The sequence below is a fragment of the Typopeltis vanoorti genome, chromosome 14 (assembly GCF_054136105.1).
Source record: "Typopeltis vanoorti isolate ZY-2024b chromosome 14, IOZ_Tvanoo_1.0, whole genome shotgun sequence".
NCBI lineage: Eukaryota > Metazoa > Arthropoda > Arachnida > Uropygi > Thelyphonidae > Typopeltis > Typopeltis vanoorti.
The window spans coordinates 123,383,134-123,403,754 of NC_143562.1; the positions used below are offsets into that span (position 1 = coordinate 123,383,134).

A 20,621-nucleotide genomic window follows, 5' to 3' on the forward strand; every position below is an offset into this window, starting at 1 on the left:
TGAGCCCAGTGGAGTCTGGAGGAGATAATGCTGGGAATAGAAACAGTGGCATTTTTATGCTTTATACTAATGCCAGGAGTATCCAGAATAAAGGAGTAGAATTGGTGGCGCTGATAGTATCAGCCTGGCCAAAGATTATTGGGATCACTGAGATGTGGTTGACAGAAGAGGATATAATAACAGGAATAGAAGTAGCAGGGTATAGCATTTTTAAGCAGGATAGGAAGGGAAAGCATGGTGGTGGAGTACTGCTTATGATAAGTGACGACTTATGTCCTCTAAGAGTGGAGACTTTGGAAGGCACTGACACTAATGGTTTCGAATTGGTGTGAGATAGAGGTGGGCAAGACAGGATATTTAGTGGGGTGTTGCTACAAACTAAGGAGCATAGAGGATGGGGACCAGGAGATGTTTAGACAGTTGAGTTTGGCTTTGGCAAGTGCAAGAAGAATGATTGTTATGGGAGATTTTAACTACTGCAGTATAAATTTGGAAGAGGAAGATGCATGTAGCAATTAGGGAATGGAATTTCTAGAATTCATGAGGGACAAATGTCTTAGGGAACATGTAATAGAGGGAACAAGAGGTTCAAGAGTTTTGGATTTGGTCATAGCATTAGAAGAGTTGATAATAACTGAGATCACATTTCTCCCACCAATTGGAGAGAATGACCATGTGGTTTTGACTTGGAAGAAGAATAGACATGCAGGAGTATCAAAGAGATGGGAAGGTATGTGGAATTATAATAGTCTTAGACATCAACTTGAGGAAGTTTCATGGAGGGAGGAATTGGAAGGCTGGGATATCATTAGAGCTTGGGAAATTGTGTAGGAATATTTGTTAGCAGCAATAGTAAATGGTATTCCACAAGTGAAGAAGAGGACACAATTTGGAGTGAAGTGGATTACAAACAATATTAAACAGGCACTGCATGTGAAAAAGAAGCTATGGAAGAGATATAAGGAGCCAGATGAAGAGCAGATGCATCAAGAATATAAAGCACGGGCCAGGAGAGTGACTAGTATAGTAAGGAAGACAAAACTGGAGTATGAGAAGAGATTGGCTCTAAGATCCAAAGAAAATCCTAGGGAATTTTTTAGCTATGTGACCAGTAGGAGGAGAAATGACTGTGGAAGAATAATATTATGGAATAAAAATGGGAATAGAGTGACTGATCCAGAGGAAATAGTGGAATTGTTCAATGAACACTTCATTGCAGTATTTCATCCTGGAGGAGTAAATTTTAATACTAAAGGGATAGGGCAGGTTCGAGGTTTAGAGGTGCAGGAGGAGAGTGTGTTCCAAATACAGAGTAATCTGGATGTCAGTAAAGCTGTGGGACTGGATCAGTGGCAGGTTGAAAATTTTAAGTGGGGATGCTGGATATACAAAAAAAAAAAAAAACATTTTTTTTCCTAATCAGTAACAAATTTATTAATAAATAAATTTACATATTAAAAATTGCTTTGTTAAAAATATTTCATCCTCACCACGAACAAACACCAATAATAAAAGTTTCATATCAATAGCAATGCTCTTGTCATTGCATTCCCAACTGTAACTACTCAAACAGCAGTGTATTTTTAGTATGATAAAGCACCTTATTTCTGTGAGATATGAAACGTTTATTATTGGCGCGTGTGCGTGGTGAACTTTTTTTGGTAAACCTTATTTTATTTTGTTAAAATAACATATAATTATTTATTTATTATATATACAAGGCTGAATTATGATGAATGTCACCGTTGAAAATGTGAAAAGAATTATATTTTTTCGATTATCGTTACACGAAACGAATGCACTATGATCTAACGCCGATATTCATTTGCACTTGTCGTTGCACGTTACGTCATTAGATACATTGCCGCTTGGGCAATTGCCTGTCATTGCTATTGATACGAAACTTTTATTATTGGTGTTTGTTCGTGGTGAGTGTGAAATATTTTTAATAAAGCAATTTTGAATATGTAAATTTATTTATTTATTTATTTATAATAAATTCGTTACTGATAAGGGAAAAATAAATTTTTTTTTTTGTATATGCATTACCCCCCCCCTCCACTTAAAATGTTCGCCGGCTGCCACTGTATTTCATCACAAATTTTGAGAGAATGTGCTAAAGAAATGACATCTCCTTTGACCTGGCTTTTCAATGAAAGTCTCACTACAGCAAAGGTGCCCAGGGAATGAAAGGAAGGTAAGATAGTGCCATTGCATAAGGGTGGTAACAGATTGGAATTGTTTAATTATAGGCCAGTCTGCGTGTCATCAGTAGTTGTTAAGATCTTGGAGAAAGTAGTGAGGGACCGTATACAGCATTGGACAGATGAGGGTAATGTTATCTGTGAGAATCAACATGGATTTGTGAAAGGGCGTTCTTGTTTTAGCAATATGCTAGCCTTTTATAATAAAGTTTATAATAGAGTGGTATGATAGACTTTGTGTTTCTTAGGAATGACCTCCCACGATGAGTCTTTTGACTCCATGGAGGCCTGAACAATAATAATAATAATAATAATAATATACAGTTGGGCAGATGAGGGTAATGTTATCTGTGATAGTCGACATGGATTTGTTAAGGGAAACTCTTGTTTTAGTAATATGCTAGCCTTCTATAATAAAGTTACAAGAGCAGTAGATGAGGGAAAGGCATATTCTTCTATTTTCTTGGATTTAGTGAAGGCATTTGACAGAGTGCTACACGATAATCTGATATTTAAGTTACAGGACATGGGTTTGGATGCCGGTTTGGTCAACTGGATTCAGGATTGGCTGTCCGATTGGTATCAGAGAGTTGTGTATGGTGGGGGCAGTTTCAAGGAGGCAGAGCGTGTTACAAGAGGGTAAGGAATGGTTTCTTTGCATGGTTGAACCATGGAATGCATTGCCTGATGGAGTGGTGAGAGCGAGAACGGTCATTGAGTTCAAGGAGTGGTATGACAGACTTTGTGTTTCTTAGTGGGGGGGGGGCTTCCCCTTGATGAGTCTTGATAGACTTTGTGTTTCTTAGGAAGGACCTCCCACGATGAGTCTTTTGACTCCAGGAGGCCTGAATAATAATAATAATAATAATTGAGCAAGCAGGCTTTAGGACTCAACATAGGCATATGGACCAAGTACTAATCCTTACTACCCATATCAAAGCAGGCTTTCAGAGATGTCTGTAAACCTCTGTTGTGTTTATTGACCTTACTGCTGCATACGATCTGGTATGGAAAGAGGGATTGCTATAGAAGCTGATGAAAGTCTTACCATGTCAATCCATCATACAACTTATTGGTAACATGCTTTCTGACAGGTTCTTTCATGTGGTACTGGGAAACAAAATGAGCAAACTGAGAAAGCTGAACAATGGGCTTCCACAGGGCTCTGTATTAACACCAATCTTATTCAACTTATATACATCTGATCTGCCGACAACTACGTCAAAAAAATTTGCTTATGCTGATGATATAGCCCTTGCCACCCAACACAAGAGCATCAAAGTAACTGAAGATATTCTCACAAATGACCTTAGAACCATTGGGGAATACATTCATAAATGGAGACTGAACACCAAATTGGCAAATAGGAAACTTCAGGTTGGCTTTAACAACACAATGCTGAAGCACCAAGATTTCTCTAAATATCTGGGTGTTACCTTGGATAGAACACTGTTTCAAAGACATCTGGAGAATCTCTCTTTAAAGATCAGAACCCTTAATACAGGGAGTATAGTCCTAAAAGAAATAGTGCCAGGGCTCTATCTTGGAAACAAAAATCCACAGCACGAAGGACGGCATTATTATTATTATTGCGACGACCATATGGCAGAAAGATTGCCTTGTTTTCTGAAACAAAAATGAAGAGCAGAAAGTTGCTATTTTTTGACTGAAAGCAGAAAATGCAATATAAGTCTCATTATTATAATTCTTAATTCATCATCATCATCATCATCATCAAATTCCTGCCATGTACCCTCAAGGGGTGTACAGGATATGATAGTACTACATGAAAAATTTACATTGTTACTAACTCCTTATCTACAATTTTCCTCCAAATCAGTCTGTTACTTGTCAAGACTCCAACATTATCAGATCCTATATTTCTATCGTCTAAGGCACTTTGTACCGTATCAATCCACCTATATCTTGGTCTTCCTCTGGGTCATTTTGCTGCCAACCTGGCAGAGAACACTTGTTTTGCTAATCTTTTTTCGCCCATTCTGTTTAAGTGACCATACCACCTAAGATTAGCTCTGCTAACGCATTCCTGGATGTTGACAATGTCAAGTTCTTAAATAATATTCTTTCCTAACATCTGTTCTGACAAACGGATGGCATCGATGATATTGCCATCAATGCCATCTGTTCATGCCTATAATCTTTCTCAGGACTCTCATATCTGCGGTGTCTATTCTTTGGTCAAGTGTTTTTACTTCTAACCCAGCTCTCAGATCCATAAGTTAAAACTGGTTTGAACACTGTCTTGTATACAGCTAATTTACTGTTCCAACTAATTTCTCTCTTATTCCATATGAAATTATTCAATTGACTTCCCACCATACCAGCTTTACTGATTCGGTTGTCTATTTCTATATTTAATTTACCATCTTCAGTAAAAATCGTGCCTAAGTAGCTGAAATGTTTTACTTGTTCCACAGGTTCTTCATTCACAACACAGTTGACATTTTCAATGATTCTGCCTATTTTCATTGTCTTTGTCTTTTTGTTGCTGACCTTCATACCATATCTATTACAACAGCTATTCAATTTAGTCAGAGAATCTTGCAGACTTGTAGCAGATTTATTTAGAAGTATAACATCATCTGCATAAAGCAAAGAGCTGACATTAACATCTCCAATTTTGATATCATGTTTAATACCACTTTCCTTCATAATGTGTTCCATATAGATAATGAATAACAGAGGGGATAATGTACATCCTTGTCTCACACCAGATTTAACATTAAACCATCTTCCTGTACTTCCTTCAATTCTAACTGCTAACTTACAACTGAAATAAAGACTAAGTATTGCTTGATATAATGCCCCATTGACACCATATAACTGTAGTTATATGGTGTCAATGGGGCATTATATTGAACAGCTTCTATAATGTTGAACAGCTTCTCTCTTGGCACCTCGTCATATGCTTTTTCCAAATCGACAAAACTTAAATACAGATCTCTGTTATATTCCCATGCTTTCTTAACTATTTGTTGTAAAGTGAAGATCTGATCCTGACAGCCTGTATTTGGCCTGAATCCAGCTTGTTCTTCACCAAGCTTTTCTTCCACAATTCTTCTCAACCGTTTCTCAAGTTTACTTGCATAGATCTTGCCAGGAACACTCAGTAGAGAAATACCTCTGTAATCCTCACATTCAGTTTTATTTCCCTTTTTATATATGGGTACTATGAGAGCTCTACTCCAATCATCGGGAATTCGTCTTTCTGTCCAGGCTTTCTGAACTATGCAGTGCAGCTACTTTAAGATTCTTCTACCACCATACTTCAGCATTTCTGGTCGAATATCATCTACTCCTGTTGCCTTTCCACATTTCAAGCCTTTAATGGCTTTTTCTGCTTCAAGTATGGATATGTATTCCTGACTGCATGCCTGGTCAGTGTTTTTTAACAGTGTGCTGTCATCACTGCTTGTTTCATTTAGCAGTTTTTCAAAGTAATTATTCCATACTTCAAGGATATCTTTTTCTCCTGTTTTCATGTCACCTTTATCATCTCTAACTCCTTTTACAGCACTCTTTCCTCCATTTCTAAGCTTCTTCAACAACCTCCAGAATATTTTACCACCTTCTTGATATGTATTTTCTATATTCTTGCCAAAGTCCTCCCATGACTTTTGTTTAGCTAGTTTTACACAGTGTTTAGCATTCTTGCATTTGTCTCTGTATTCTCTAAGAGCACATGCTGACTTATTTGACAGGAACTTTTGATATGCTTTCTTCTTTTCCTTCACTGCCTCTTTAACTTCCTGTGTCCATCAGGGAGTTCTGATTTTTTTATCCTTGAAGATAACCTCACCACATGCCTCTCTGGCAAAATCAATCAATGTTTTCTTCAGAGTTTGCCACTGAATCTCCAAGGTTTGATTCCTGTTCTCAAACTCTTTCATTTTTTCTTCAATAATCTTTGTGTATTTTAGTCTACAGTTCACATCTGAGAGCTGCTCAACTTTTATTTGCTTTAAAACTTTCTTACATGTTCTTCTTTTCAATATGAAATTCAATTTTATCCTGCTCAAGACTAAATAATGATCACTTCCAATTTCAAATCCTCTGTACACTCTGGTGTCCTGCACCAGGGAGAAAACATCACTATTAACAATAACATAGTCAATGAGACTTTCTTATTTCTCGCCTCATCTCTCCATGCGAATTTGTGCATATTTTTATGTTGGAACATGGTGTTAGTAATAACCAGTCCATGTCCTGAGCAGAAATCCAACAGATATTTTCCATTATTATTAGCTTTGCTCTTTTCTCCAAATTTTCCCAAAATATTTTTGTATGTCTCACAATCATTTCCTACTCTGCTATTTAGATCCCCAACAAGGACCAACTTTTCCTTTTTCATTGTGTCAGTTGCTTTTTCTAAAGAATCAAAAAATTCCTCCTCTTCTTCCTTAGTAGAACCTTCTGTGGGACCATAGGCATAAATAAGTCTCATTGTCCAGTTCCCCATTCTCATATTTGCCCACATTACTCTACTTGAAACTGACTGCCATTCAAGAAGATTAGCCTCATATTTTGTGTTGAATACTATGGCTACTCCTTCTTTTCCTTGATTGTCATTGCTTGAATATAACATTTTGTATTTATTCTTCAGAAAGATCTTGCCAGTTTTTGTCTTTTTTGTTTCAGTCACCCCTATTATGTCGATCTGGTACTTATCTAATTCCTCAGCTAGCTCCATTTCTTTGCCATTCAGGCTTCTTATCTTGATAGTACTTATCTTTAACTCCGGTGATGTTGAGTTGGGGTTTGTTTTCAGATTTGTTCCAGTAGCTGACTTTTCACCGTTCGCCCTGGTTCCCTGGCGAAAAATGCGGGCCTTGTTTAACCTGGCGACACCCCAGCCGGCATGAAATTTTGTCATGTCGTACCTTCATTTTTTATTTTGGTTTAACCAATAAGAATACAATTTGGTCATTAAATCCCAAATTGCCAGCCCATCCTCGTTCGTTCAGTATCCAAGTAGATACCCAACAGGGTGCACCAAGAGAAGGTGTGGATTGGCATTAGCTCAGAAGCCCTAGTCGGTTCTCCACATTCCTTTAAAGGCTATGTGTAGGTCTCCTCTCAGTTTTACAGCTTTGACCTTTAAGCACCCCCTTAATTTATTATAATGAATTTTAAAATTTTGATAGTTTTAAAAAAGTACCAGTGTGTCGCCCTGGCCCAACTGCACCCCTTCCTTAATAACATCATACAAAAACTGTGTGGTTCTACATGGGATTCTTCTGCTATTACACTGCAATACTCCACGTTGGCTTTAGTCTACTCTGCGGCAGAATATTGTTCACCAGTATTTTTAAACAGCACTCATATCAAGAAAATCGGCACGCAAATAAATGCAGCAATGAGGACAATAACAGGTTGTGTCAATCCACTCCCCTGTACTGGCTTCCAACTTTGAGCAATATTGCACCACTGAACCTGTGCAAACAAGATGCTCTAGCAAAATAGTACACAAAAATAAACAGCAATCCACCTGTTACCAATACACAAAGACCCCCCCCATATATAAATCACCTTAAATTCCGACTGCCCACTTTTTTATTTATTTATTCATATGGAGTTTCCTCCCTTTTCTCACCCGTCCCTATTGGGGCGAGTTGAGCCCCCTCAAGGGGGGTTAAGTATTTATGGCTGTGGATCCATGTGTGTTCATGGGGCCGGTTTGCCTGCTTGCGGGATGAAAAACCCCAGATAAACTGGGGGGAAAAACCCTTATGTTCACGCCCAAGACCAGCTAACTTGGCTATGGCTGAGGAAGATCCTTAAGCTCCTCATGTCGGTGACAGGAATCAAACCCAGGACATCCCTTCCCTAGGCATATGGTTGCGAAGCACAAAGCCACTAGGCTAACCGCATGGACACTGCCCCCACTAATACTGGCTGAATAACTAGTAAGTAGCAATTTCAATGTTAATTCGAAATGGCTAGAAACTTGGAAAGAAAAATCGCTTGAACTCTCACGTCATCTATGGAAAAGCCTAAATATGGTATGCACAGGACATGGTGTCTGCGCAGACAGCTTACACAAGTGGGGAAGATCACCTACACCCCAAAGTGACTGTGGGACCATAAACCAAACCATCCGGTACATTGTGGAGGACTGCAGCATATGAGCCTACCCTGGTGACCTGAGAGACTTTTTTGAGGCAGATCCTTCAGCTCTTGATTGGCTGTCTAAATTAGACTTAAAATTTTAGTGATTTTTTTTACCTGATATTTGTATATGTGCATTACTTGTCTCATTTTTATTCTGCACAAATATGTATTTATATATTCTGATGTCGTGTATCTTTATTGTGCTAAATAAATAATAAGGTGGATATTCAGTTGTTTATTATTAAACACTTAAGGAATTGAACAACGTAGTTAAGAATATAAATTAAATGATACTTTAATAAATATTTTCCGTGACATTCGGCAATGTCACATTGCCATCTTCTAAAGGAACTTACAAAAAAGGTACGTGTACGTAGGCACTACAACACAGAAACAGGAAATGAAGAGATGAAGCTGTTGTTCTCCTAACAGTCCTGATGGTGCCCTCTAGCGGGCTAAGTAGGTGTTCTTGGCCGTTGGGCTGAAGGTCTGTTGATGTAGGTCTCCCAAATCAACAGACCTTCAGCCCAACGGCCAAGAACACCTACTTAGCCTGCTAGAGGGCACCATCAGGACTGTTAGGAGAACAATAGCTTCATCTCTTCATTTCCAGTTTCTGTGTTGTAGTGCCTACGTGCATGTACCTTTTTTGTAAGTTCCTTTAGAAGATGGCAACGTGACATTGCCGAAATATCGGAAAATATTTATTAAAGTATAATTTAATTTATATCCTTAACTACATTGTTCAATCCCTTAAGTGTTTAATAATGCATAACCAACGTATAAGCCTGTCTACGAGATTCAGTTATTTGTGGATGATGTGAAGTTGGGAAGGGTTATTAGTAATAGTGCAGATGTGGTAGCCCTGCAAGAGGATTTAAATAAGCTAGATAGATGGGCAAATGACTGGGGGTATCGGTTTAATGCAGCAAAATGTAACGTCTTAAGGTTTAGGACACATCAGTGGGACGCTGCATACTCTGTTGGAGCAGCTGTACTGGAAGAAGTAGGAGAGATAAGAGATCTGGGGTTTGATGATTGATAGAAACCTGAAATTCAGGGGACATATTGCAAAGGTGATGAAGGTAACACAGAGGATTGCTGCAATAATGAGAAGGACGCTGACCTGCAGAGATAAAATGGTTATCATTCCGTTGTATAAGCCCCTGATCAGACCACACTTTGACTATTCTTTCTTTTAAGGTTACACGGTGATCAGCATTCATATTTGTAGATTTAGGGACACAAAAACACACGTGTTGAACAGATTATTTTATTAATTACTAATAAAATAAAACTTGACGTTTCGACTTCTATATCAAGGTCATCATCGGAAGAATACAACTGTATAAGGAACCAAGCTACATGCTCATGCCTTGTATACCGGTAAAACTAAATCTACGTAGTTAATAAATCCTTTTTCCTAGCCTGACCTCTAGTGATAAAAAAAAATAAATAAATAAATAAATATACTATACTATGCTTATACTATATATATATTATAAATAAATAAATACAACTACAATAAACTGCTAAGTCCTCATGTATTAATAGTTCTGGATAGTTCTGATTGTTATAAAATGATTTCTTTCAGTTGCTGTTGAATGTTCCAAACACTTCACCAGGTTGTCTTCTTGTAGTGGGATTTTTCTAAGGCTAGTTTAGGATGTTATACAGGTTGTAGATGGGTCCTCCACATTCTTGAAATGGGTAGGCCATCATTTTTGTTGAGATTTGGGTTGTGTTTGAGCATTTCACATGACTCTTTAAATTTTCTCTCAAACCAGGTTTTGGTGCAGTGTAGGGACTTGGTATTTTTCCAGTCAATTCTGTGGTATGTTTGGAGTGCGTGGTCAGAAAGGCCGGTTTTACCAAAATGGAGGTATTTAATGTGTCGTTTGTGTTCGTCTTGTCTGATTGGGATAGTTCATCCTGTTTCCGCTATGTATGGTATGTTACATGTGCATTGTATTTTGTATACCCCTGGGTATGCTAGGTGTGGAAGAGGATCTTTAGAAGAACTGAGTAGGTGTCTTAACTTATTTGGGGGTTTAAAGGTGGTTTTAATGTTGTATTTGCAAAGTGTTCTATTTTTTCAGAAATGCCTCTAACATAAGGAATGGCAATAGCATTCTTGAAATCTTTTTTGTTCTTACTAGTATCTTTATGGAGGATCTTGTGAATAGTTTTTTTACTGTATCCATTTTTGAAAAATATTTGGTTTATGATCTTGTATTCCTGGTTTAGAGCCTGTTCATTAGAACAAATAGTTAGGGCTCTGTGTTTAAGGGTGCTTATGACACCTAGTTTTTGTGCTGGGTGGTGGTAAGAATTTTTGTGTATGTATTGGCCTGTGTGTGTGTGTAAGTTTACAGTAAACTGAGAAGGAGAGACAGCCAGAGGGAAGACGTGTAACAAGTGGGTCTAGGAAAGGAAGAGAGTTGTTTTTTTCCATTTCAATGGTGAATTGGATACGTTTGTGTTGTTTGTTTAGGTGGCTAAGGAATGTATTTAGAGCTTCGCGGCTGAAAATGGCGAAAATATCGTCGACGTATCTGAGCCAAATTTTGGGCTTTAGACATGCTGTCTCTAGAGCACGTTGCTCAAAGTCTTCCATAGAAAAGTTAGTTATTGGGGGAGAAAGTGGTGAGCCCATGGCTGTACCTTCTTTTTGAAGGTAAAAATTGTTTTGCCACAAGAAATATCCGGAGCGGAGTACGTGGGCAAAGAGGGCTGTGATGTCATGTGGAAATATGTTCTGTAGGAGCAAGATCGTCTCATTGATCGGGACATTGGTGGAAAGGGAAGTTATGTCAAAGCTGACTAATAAATCTTGGTCGGTGAGTGTAATGTTTTTAATTTTATTAATGAAATGTTGTGTATTTTTTATGTAGGAAGGGGATTGACCTACCAATTCCTTGAGTGTGGCAGCTAATTTTTTGGCTAAGTGATAATTGGGCTGTCAATTCCTTCAACAATCGGACGAAGTGGTGTGCCTGGTTTGTGTATTTTTGGGAGGCCATATATTCTGGGCGCACGGCATGCTGAGGTATTAATTTTTTTTGTCGTTTCTTCGGGCCATGTGTGGACGGATTTGATTAATTCAGTTGTTTTCTTTTTGTTACGTTTTGTGAGATTGTAGTTTACCATATGGTAGGTGTTGTGGTCCGATATTAAATGGTTCATTTTTTCAATGTATGTCGTACGGTCTAAAAGGACAGTGGCATTGCTTTTATCAGCTTTCGTTATTATAATGTCTTGGTTATTTTTTAAGGATTTAAGGGCTAGATTTTCGGTTTTGTTTAAGTTGGTGCTTAGTTTTTTGTTTGAATTTAGTATACACGATGTTTACATTCGTATTTTATCAGCCAGAATGGTGGGGAGGGATCTTAAACCTCTCTCGATGTGATACACAATATCAAGCTTGTTTACTGACCTCGGATCAATGGCGTAGTTCAAACTTTTCTTTAGCAGTGAGAGTTCACCTCGAGTGAGAATGTGGTTTGATTGGTTGATAACTAAGCAGTGATCCGATGGTGGTTGGTGGCTCCTAACATTGTTTGTGGGTGATTGGCTGTTCCTTTCATAATGGCATTTTGATGGTCTTGTGCTTTTCTGATGTTGTTGTAGGGCTTGAAATTTCATTATTAATTTTTCTTTGATTTTCAGTAATGAGTGCTTGGCCGAGTCGTCAGTGATCCTGTCTAGAATCTCCCAAATTTCTGGAGTAATGTAGTCAGATAATTCAAATTTAAGTTGTAGAACTTTGGCTTGGGTTAATGCTAGATTTTTACGTGCCTCGTGGATTTGTTCTCATAACAAGGCTTTTTCCAACCGGGCAATTGCCATTCCTTATGTTAGAGGCATTTCTGAAAAAATAGACAGAACACTTTGCAAATACAACATTAAAACCACCTTTAAACCCCCAAATAAGTTAAGACACCTACTCAGTTCTTCTAAAGATCCTCTTCCACACCTAGCACACCCAGGGGGGGGGGGTATACAAAATACAATGCACATGTAACATACACTACATAGGGGAAACAGGGTGAACTATCCCAATCAGACAAGATGAACACAAACGACACATTAAATACCTCCATTTTGGTAAAACCGACCATTCTGACCACGCACTCCAAACATACCACAGAATTGACTGGAAAAATATTAAGTCCCTACACCGCACCAAAACCTGGTTTGAGAGAAAATTTAAAGAGTCATGTGAAATGCTCAAACACAACCTAAATCTCAACAAAAATGATGGCCTACCTATTTCAAGAATGTGGAGGACCCATCTACAACCTGTATAACATCCTAAACTAGTCTTAGAAAAATCCCACTACAAGAAGACAACCTGGTGAAGTGTTTGGAAAATTCAACAGCAACTGAAAGAAATCATTTTATAACAATCAGAACTATTAGTACATGAGGGCTTTAGCAGTTTATTGTAGTTGTATTTATTTATTTATAATATATATACATACATATATATATATATATATGTGTATATATATATATATGTATATATATATTTTTTTTTAATCACTAGAGGTTAGGCTAGGAAAAAGGATTTATTAACTACGTACATTTAGTTTTACCGGTATACAATGCATGAGCACGTAGCTTGGTTCCTTATACAGTTGTATTCTTCCGATGATGACCTCGATATAGAGGTCGAAACGTCAAGTTTTATTTTATTAGTAATTAATAAAATAATCTGTTCAACATGTGTGTTTTTGTGTCCCTAAATCTACATGTCCCTAAATATATGTGCACACTTTGACTATTGTTCTCAGATTTGGTCCCCAGGATTTGAAGAGGATAAATTAACTGTAGAAAGGGTACAAAGATGGATAACAAAGATGGTTTCAGGACTGTACAATGTTAATTATGAGGATTGGCTGAGGGAATGTGGACTGCAGAGTTTGGTGGATAGAAGAAGAAGAGGTAATATGATTGAGACTTTTAAACTGTTGAGAGGTGGTTACAAGGTTGACACTATGGAGTTCTTTCACTTGGTTGAACAACGAGAAGGAGTGATGACAAAGAACTATCCCTGGAATTTATGAAAGGAAGCTGTGAGCAAGAGGGTGAGGAGTGGTTTCTTTGCATGGAGGGTGGTGGAACCATGGAATGCATTGCCTAATAGAGTGGTGAGAGCGAGAACGGTCAATGAGTTGAAGGAGTGGTATGATAGACTTTGTGTTTCCTAGAAGGGACCTCGCACGATGAGTCTTTTGACTCCATGAAGGCCTGAATAATAATAAGGTATTGTGATCTGTAAAAAAATTGGCCTCCCATGCTGAGTTTTGTTGTTCCATAGAACACCAGTTATAATATCATTACTGATTTCATGTGTAAACTGCCTGGTTAGCTTTTTTTGCCTCTACTTTAAAACATGTTATTAATAGGTATAATGGCAGCTAACATGCCTTCCATAATGAATTGTGTGACTTGGATGAGATCATAATTAATAATGATATTTCTTCAGTACTTTAGAAATGTCCATTTGATCATTAATGCACAAATTATTTCCCTTATTACTGTAAATCTTGCACTATCATAGGGACCTACAGAATTAAATAGAAATGCTTAAGCTACACATCATAGAGAATTCTGCATTCCCTTGCTGCTACTTACGAAGACTCTTCAACATATGGGTTAATAAGCATGGGTGGAGGTTAATCACCCTTCCAAGTAGGGACAATCCTAAATTATATTTCTTTATTATTAATATTTTTGTAAATAAAGAATTTTGATTATATGAGCTTTTAAAGTATTAAAATGGACTGTGTCCACTCAGCAAACACTATTATACTTAATTTCTGGAGCCTAACAAACTACTTGAAAGTCACTACTGAATTCCCATAACATTAATCTGTTGTAAAGGAAATTCCCTTTACAATTCCCTTTATGTTGATATTTATTCCTTTTAAATTGCATTTTTGATATTATTCTCATAAATTAGGTCTTTAATAATATTTTAATTAAATAATATAAATATTAATTTTCAGTGATATTTTAAATTTTTTTTTCTTTTCAGTTTTCTTGACATTTTTATTAATTAATCTAATATTCGGCTATGGTGGACAGCTCATATGTAATGTCATTGGATTTCTGTATCCAGCTTATGCATCGTAAGTTGTACATATCACTTTTAAAGTTTAGTAATTTTACAAGAAATATTTAATAATATAAACTCGACAAACTTTGGTATAAAAATTAATAACAAAAACTTAACACATACAAATCGGCCCTTCAGAACACACGCAATTTACAGACAAAAATTACTAGTTGTGGTGGTGTTGGAGGTGGGCGGTAGATGGCGTTGATTCGTAGTAGAGGTAAGGTGTAGAGACAGTTGAAGATGTCCTCCTGCGATGAGTCTTCGGACTCCTTGGAGGTATCAGGAATAATAATAATAATAATATGCAGATGATATCATAATTTTTGCAAACATTCCAGAAGACCTTAATATAGTGAAAGCAGAAAATTAGTCTAAAAATAAACAAAGAAAAAACTAAAATCATGTTTAATTATTTTGTAGCACCAAAAAACATAATAATAGAAAACAATTTCTTAGAAAGAGTTTCTTCATACATATACTTAAGTCATCTCAGTGATCTAAATAGTGGACTCCTAAAGGAAATAAATAGAAAAGCTCAACTGGCCTGGAGTGCATTTGGAAAATTGAAAAGTATTTTGTAGAACAAGGATGTCCTGCTCTGTTTAAAAAGGGAGACATATAACCAGTGTATTCTTCCAGTCATCACATATGGTTGTGAAACTTGGTCTCTGACAAAAGCACTGACAAATAAACTAACAATAACTCAATAATAAAATGGAAAGGCTGATGCTAGGCATTACATTAAAAGATAAGAAATGAAACAAATGGTTAAGAAGCCTGACTCATATCGCAGACATCGTTCTTTATCACAAGCAGCTAAAAAGTGGAAATGGGCCGGATATCTATCCAGAAAAGAAGATGAGCGATGGACCACCATACTAACAAAGTGGATTCCAAAAGAAGAGAAACGAGGCTGAGGATGTCCTAAAAGAAGATGGGATGATGAACTGTCAAAATTTGTTGGAAAAGACTGGTCAACCATAGCCAAGAACAGAAAAAGATGGAAAGAGCCGGTGGAGGCCTTCGTCCAGCAGTGAACTGAAAATGGCTGAAAAGAAGAAGAAGAATCTTACGAATATATTTGGTGTTAAACACTTGCTTCTTTTATTCTCGACAACTTCCTTTTATTACGTGTACTTATGCTGTGCAAAATTTAAAATACTTCCATCATTAAAACTGCTCCATATTTCTTTCCTTTTTCCTTCATATTTGGAGAAATATTCTTTCTGTGTTATTATTTTCTGTGTATGGTGGAGTGGAATCTAGAAGGATGAGGGTAACTGTTGGAGTACTGTACTTGGGCCACTACTGTTTAATTTATATTATTATTATTATTATTGGAGGTTTATGGTTTATTTTCCACTTGGTTAGACTATAATAAATTTAGTTTAATCCTTTGGCCAGCCAGGCTGGCTGAGTGTTTAGCATATCCGCTCTCCAGCCAAAAGGCTAAGGGTTTGAATCCGGCCATGGGCATGGATGTTTGTGATGATCTACTGAAATGCTAGTGGTGGTTGTCGGCAGTAGATGGCGTTGGTGTAGTTGCAGTTCGCTGCAGTTGGTGGATTGAGTGGTGGAGACAGAGTTGTAGAATAGATGCCCTCCCTCGATGAGTCTTTGGACTCCCTGGAAGTGTCATGTAATAACAATAATAACAATTATCGAAGTGTAAGCAAACAAAGTTTGTTCCTGAAGTATCTTCAGGACTGAGGCAACTCATAGTAAAGGTGGACCAAGCTCTCATCACTCCTTGTCTCAGTATCTCTCATAATTCAAAGCACATCTTCTTGCAGACATGTATAATGCTATGCATTAAGGGAAGGGCCACTACCCAGACCAGTTTCGACCTTTAGGAGCAAACTTTGTTTGCTTACACTTGGATAAAGGATTAAACCAAATTTATTATATTATTATCATATTAATGATATTGGGAATGATTTGAGGAGTGTATTCAATTGCTTGCTGATGCAAAATTGGGGAGGACAGTAGTTGAAAAAGGTGATGTTGACATCTTTCAGAATGATTTAAATGAATTGGCAGTGTGAGCAAAGGATAATGATTATTACATTGATAGTACTGGACTTCAGGAAATTAATGAGGCTAAGGATTAAGGTGGTGATGGTGGGCAGAAGTTGAAGTTCAGAGAACATATTGCAAAAGTTGATAAAGCAGCTCAAAGGATTACTAAGATGTTGAAAAACTCATCAACAATTTGAGATGACAGGTTGTTATTCCTTTTTATAAGTCTATGAGGATATGGTCACATGTTGACCTACTGTACAAAGATTTGGTCACCTGGATGTCTTGAGATGAAGTGGTGGATAGGATCCAGAGATGAGTGACCAAGCTGGTGACAAGTCTGTAAAATGCTTCCTGGGAGGATAAATGGAAGGTATGTGAGTTGCAAAGTTTAGTTCACAGGCAGAAAAGAGAAGATGTAATAGAAACTAAGTTACTAGATGGGTTATATAAGATTGATACAAAATATATTTTCAGTATGATGATGAGAAAGAACTGGGAGTCATAACCCCTGGAAATGAACGCATGGTGAATGATTGCCAGAGGTAGTTGTGAGTGTCCTGACAGTGGATGAGTTAAGAAGTATGATAAATATTGTGTGAATAACAGTTAGTGTGGGTTTTCCGCAATGTCTTCTGACTCTATAGAGAAGTCCATATAATAATAATGATAATTATTATTGTCTTGTTGCAAGATCACTTTTTTGGCACTCTGCTCATATTCATAAAATAATACAGTTAAGGGATTAGCATATTAATGAAATTATGACTACGGCCTTTAGATTAATTCTCATGAACATCCTATCTGATGTCTATTTGGAAAGAGGTGAATCCTTTCCTTTAGCATTCAGCTTCTAATAGGAAACAGTTGAAGCATTTTCAGTTCAGCATAGAATCTTTTGTTCTGTATAGTTTATATTAGATTTTTGAAACAAAATTCACCATTAGGAAATTTTTGGACTATCTAGAATGAGTACACATTATTTTTTGGACTATCTAGAATGAGTACACATTATTTTGTGATTTATAAAAATAAATCACTAAATTCTTAATATCAAAATAATGTAGTTGAAGTTGAAAACAGTGCAGACAACAGTAAAATAGTTTATTATTCTCTCATAACTCTCTGAAAAGTTGTTGAAATAAGACTCTTAAATACAAATTGTAGAAATGTATATATTATATTATATGAATACCTTTATAATAAAATGAACTGGTTATTAACATAAAATTTACACCCATGTTTCATATGCATATTCAACATGAACTAAATGAAGAGACTCACATGCACACATAACAAAAAATCAATGTCACACTAATGCTTTGTAAAACAACTGAATATTTCCCCTTAAATGCTTTAATTGGAAATATTCAGTTGTTTGCTGATGATGAAAAGCTACGGAGAACATGGCGGAGAATTTCAGCTGTGCTGAAAAAAGTATTTTTTTAATCGGTGAATAGTCTGACTTCTGTCGAGATGTGCACTACATTGTTTTTCTGGAATACAAGTGTCCTTCAGTGGTTGTTTTTGAAGTTAGTTGTAGTCACTATATTGTGTATTTTGGTTAGCGAGAAGACAGGGTCGGAATCAGATGCATAACGGTGGAAGAGAAAACGAAGATAACATAAGTTTTCATTATTTAGTTTTATTTTATTTATATTTAGTATACTTAAATGCTTTATATTTATTTGTACTTTAACTTATATAGTTATACTCCCTTATACTTATTTAGCATTTAGTTCTAATAGTTCCTTGATACTATTTTGAAAAATGGGGGGCAGTGGCAGTTAAAATTGCAAATGGCATATCTCCAAGTCCTCCCCCATTTAAGGACACCATTTTGCGCGATATCATATGGAATTTTTTAGCATGCGGGACTTGTGGAACGTATGCGTCCCGGCGGTTGCATATGTGGCAGGTGAGAGAAGGGGAAATAAGTATATGCACAAAATGCAGGCAATGGGAGGAACTTGGTGAGTTAGAGATGACTATAACTGACCTCATTGAGTCAGAGGTGGGAGATTCTCCCACCTCTGACTCACCATGTCCATGTCGAGAGATGAGTCATATGATAGAGGGTGAGAATGGCGAGAGAAATATGAATACAATAATGAGAGTGGGGAGTATGGAAAGGTTGAAGGATTGTAAAGTTTTCAGAGATGATCTAAATTGGAAGGATGAATGGGAAATAAGAGTGGCTGACTTGCAGAGAAAGAGAGAGAGAGAGAGAGATATGAGCTGAAAGAGCAGGTGGAATGTCTAGGCAATGAGATGAGAAGTGTGAAAGATGAGATTAGGTGAATGAGAGAGATGAATGCAAGGCGAATCAGAGTAGGAGTGAGAGAGAGTTATGGGAATGATAGAGGAGGAGAGAATAGGAACATTAGAAAACAGGGAATGAGAGAGAGAGAGAGATATGGGAATCATAGAAGAGGAGAGAATAGGAACAGTGGAAGAGAGGGAATGAGAGAGAGTTACGGGAATGACAGAAGACGAGAGAATAGGAACAGTAGAAGAGAGGGAATGAGATAGTTATGAGAATGGTAGAAGAAGAGAGAATAGGAAAATTAGAAGTGAGAGAGAATGAGAGAGAGATATGGGAATCATAGAAGAGGAGAGAATAGGAACAGTGGAAGAGAGGGAGTCAGAGAGAGTTACGGGAATGATAGAAGAGGAGAGAATGGAAACAGTAGAAGAGAGGGAATGAGATAGTTATGAGAATGGTAGAAGAAGAGAGAATAGGAAAATTAGAAGTGAGAGAGAATGAGAGAGAGATATGGGAATCATAGAAGAGGAGAGAATAGGAACAGTGGAAGAGAGGGAGTCAGAGAGAGTTACGGGAATGATAGAAGAGGAGAGAATGGAAACAGTAGGAGAGAGGGAATAAGAAGAATATGAGGGAGCACTGGAACCAGGGATAGAGTGATGTCAGGAAGGCAGTAAGTAGGGGAACACAGAGAGAAAGTGTTAAAGTAGAGAGTGAGGGATGCATGTGAGCAATCAAGGAACAGGGTGGTAAGAGGTGTAATGTATGGGGACTCAATGATCCGTGTTGTTCAAGATAGGATGCTTGAGGAGTGTTTCCCTGGAGGAATGATAGAAAGTGTGGCTGTGGCAATTAAAGGGGGTGAAATGGTCGATGAGATGATTGTGATGGTAGGAACAAATGATGAGAAGTAATGTAAATTGGACAGTGAGAGATATGAGATTCTTGCTTGAGATTGTACGAAAGATAGTGTGTGTTGTCTAGGTATGATAGTGATGAGATGAGAAGAAAAGCTCTAATATTGAAAACATAATAGCTACAATGTGTCAGAAGAGAGGATTGGAATATGTGGATGCCTGGAGGGTGTTTGAGGATAGAAAGGAATTGTATGTGAGAGACCAATTGCATTTGAATGAGGAAGGACGTAGGCGTCTGGAGAGATGGCTGTTCTGAACAAGTCAATGCAGGGAAACTAGAATGGCCAGGGTGGATGGTAGCCTCTTGTGGGAATGGGTACTTGGGAAAAGGAGGACGACATCAGGTAAAGCTGAGCCCAGTAGAGTCTAGAGGGGATAATGCTGGGAATAGAAACAGTGACATTTTTATGTTTTGTACTAATGCCAGGAGTATCCAGAATAAAGGAGTGGAATTGGTGGCGCTGATAGCATCAGCCTAGTCAAAGATTATTGGGATCGCTGAGATGTAGTTGAAAGAAGAGGATATAATAACAGGAATAGAAGTAGCAGAAGTGTATATTTTACATCCCATCATTGCTTACCAAATCTCAAAACCTTACACTTTGCAACATTGAACTGATACTTCCACTTACCTGCCCATTCATGCAATGTATTCAAGCCCACTTGTAAGGCCATAACATCCTCTTGACTCTGCATTGCTCTCCCCAGTTTTGCATCATCTTCAAACAGCTGCATATCACTAGTTAAAACCCATCCCAATATCATTAACATACAAAATGAACAAAAATGGCCCCAAAACCTACCCCTGTGGCATAATTTCCGAAAGAGAAAGGTCGCAACTTGTGTCAGATAGCATCATTTCCGAAAAGAAATGATGCTATCTGACAGCCAGTCACTGATTCAACTCAGAAGTCTATTATATAATCACATCTGTTTCAATTTATTTAAGAGCTTGT

At 37.4% G+C, this 20,621-nt stretch overlaps 1 protein-coding gene across 1 annotated transcript in view; it reads left to right on the top strand.

Moving 5' to 3' along the window:
- LOC150099878 (receptor expression-enhancing protein 5-like) overlaps positions 1–20,621 on the top strand; it is a 177,095-nt gene that overhangs the window by 63,751 nt on the left and 92,723 nt on the right. The window contains exon 2 of the mRNA XM_090403508.1: positions 14,380–14,473. Within this exon, the coding sequence (XP_090259634.1) occupies positions 14,380–14,473 (94 nt within the window). The remainder of the gene's footprint in view (positions 1–14,379; positions 14,474–20,621) is intronic.